The 2,500-nt window shown below is 43.0% G+C and overlaps 1 protein-coding gene across 2 annotated transcripts in view; it reads right to left on the bottom strand.

The window, feature by feature from the left end:
- Positions 1-2,500, bottom strand: part of LOC113649686 (rho GTPase-activating protein 42) — a 73,081-nt gene that overhangs the window by 16,066 nt on the left and 54,515 nt on the right. For both annotated transcript variants that reach the window (XM_027157588.2, XM_027157590.2), the window contains 3 exons: positions 1,979-2,018; positions 239-301; positions 5-79 (listed from right to left, as the gene is read on the bottom strand). In XM_027157588.2, the coding sequence (XP_027013389.2) occupies positions 5-79; positions 239-301; positions 1,979-2,018 (178 nt within the window). The remainder of the gene's footprint in view (positions 1-4; positions 80-238; positions 302-1,978; positions 2,019-2,500) is intronic.

Genomic DNA, 2,500 nt, shown 5'->3' with positions numbered 1-2,500 from the left:
TTACAGAAGACAGAGTTCATCAACTTCTGCACTTTAGAGTTCACTCCTCCGATACGGTACAGTCCCATAGTGTTAATGCCTGAGGAAGAAAAAAATATAAGAATAAAAGGGCATATAGTCATTAAATCTCTCTCCAACACACACACACACACACACACATACACACACACACACACACACACACACACACACACACACACACACACACACACACACACACACACACTCACACACACACCTCTTGCCTCCACCATGCTAATGCACTTCCTCACAAAATTAAAGCCTGCTTGGTTCAGATGAGCTGTGATTAAACACACAGAGAAACACATTCATTGTTACACACATTAAAGCAAAAACACACACAACAAACAACTGGATAACAAACAACACACACTGTAATAAAAACTGCATTTAACACTATATTCTGAGGTTTAGAGCAGGTGTGTAGTGAATATGGAGATGAATGAGGGAGATGTGGAGATGAATGAGGGAGATGTGGAGATGAATGAGGGAGATGTGGAGATGAATGAGGGTGAAACCCAAGAAAACTTATTGTTCTGCTCCTTGGCTTTCAGATCTGCTGCGCAAAAATGGAAGAGAGCTAAAATCATCAGAGAGAAAGTGGAAGAAATCACAACTTGGTGCAGACTCTTACCGTTCACTCCTGGCAAAGTTCTCCTCAGATGTGACTTCTGCCAAGACTTCATTCTACAAGGAAATGCTTGAAGCTTCATCACAAGACCTTTGGAAGCTCCACAACATCATCTCTTCTCTACTGAACCCCCCTGGCTCCACCTAATTCATCCTCCCTGAATGCAGAAGACTTTGCTTCTTTCTACCATGAGAGGATTGAGGAAATCTGTAGGACCTTCACTTCACCCCCGACTGCACTTATATCTCACAGTCTGGATTCCCCACATCTTTGTTTTCGCATTTCTCATCCGTAGCAGCAGAAGAGATTTTACAACTCATCCAGTCCTGCAATCCTACCACCTGCCCATTGGATCCACTCCCTACCACTATGCTCCAGACCATCTCACAAGACCTTCTGCCCTTCATTTCCACTATCGTCAATAGATCCATAGCATCTGGTCAGGTACCAACTACTTTCAAGAGAGCAAGTCTTATTCCCATCCTAAAGAAACCTGCTCTGGATCCATCAGACATCAGTAACTACAGACCGGTATCACTTCTCTCTTTTCTTTCAAAAATTCTTGAACACATTGTCTAAAATCGCCTGTCTGTCTATCTCTCACAGAACAACCTCCAAGACCCCAACAGTCTGGCTTTAAAGCAGCTCACTCCACAGAGACAGCCCTTTTGGATGTCTCTGAGAAGCTACATGCTGCTAGATCAGCCAAACTGTCATCCATCCTTATCCTCCTTGACCTTTCAGCAGCGTTTGATACGGTCAACCACAAGACTCTCTTATCCACTCTCAGGAGTCTTGGGATTTGCGGATCAGCTTGGGAATGGTTCGCTTCCTACCTGGAAGGACGCTCATATCAGGTAACATGGAGGGGAGTGACATCTGCTCCACACAGACTCTCCACTGGTGTCCCACAGGGCTCAGTACTTGGTCCTCTTCTTTTCTCCCTGTATACTCACTCTCTTGGGGAAGTCATTTCATCACATGGGTTCTCTTACCACTGCTATGCTGACGATACACAACTTATCGTCTCTTTCCCACCCTCAGATACCACAGCTTCTGATCGGATCTCAGCATGTCTGGCAGAAATATCAAGCTCAATCATAGCAAAACTGACCTGATGATCATCAGGTGATTCATCCCCAGGTTATGATCTTGTTATATCCTTGCACAATGATCTGATCTCCCCTTCAGCCACAGCTCACAACCTTGGGGTAACCATGGACAATCAACTGTCCTTTTCCTCTCATGTCTGCCACATGCTGTAAATGTAAATGTAAATGGAGAGATGGATGGATGGATGCATGGATGGATGGATGGTGTACTCACTCTCGTCTTTCTTGCTCAGGACTGCAGGTAGGTTGTAGATCTAACACAAGAAATAAAACACTGAGAGTAAACACACTTCAGCTCAGAATTAAAAACTATTTATGTTTTAAATTGTAAAGAAGTAGAGTAGATTAGATTAGAGTAGAGTAGATTAGATTAGACACTGCAGTGCTGAGCAGAAGGGAAAGCATAACACAACACACATCACACCATAACACAACAAAACACAACATACCATAACACAACAAACAACACACACATCACAACACACATCACAACAAACAACACACACATCACACTATAACCCAACACACATCACAACACACATCACAACAAACAACACACACATCACACTATAACACAACACACATCATAACACAACAAAACACAGCACAACATAACCCAACACACATCACAACAAACAACACACAGCACACCATAAAACAACAAAACACAGCACACCATACCATAACACAACACACAACACAACAAAACAAATCACAACACAAAAAAACACAGAAC

This window comes from Tachysurus fulvidraco, chromosome 13, assembly GCF_022655615.1.
Source record: "Tachysurus fulvidraco isolate hzauxx_2018 chromosome 13, HZAU_PFXX_2.0, whole genome shotgun sequence".
NCBI lineage: Eukaryota > Metazoa > Chordata > Actinopteri > Siluriformes > Bagridae > Tachysurus > Tachysurus fulvidraco.
This window is presented reverse-complemented; position numbering and strand designations above follow the sequence as displayed.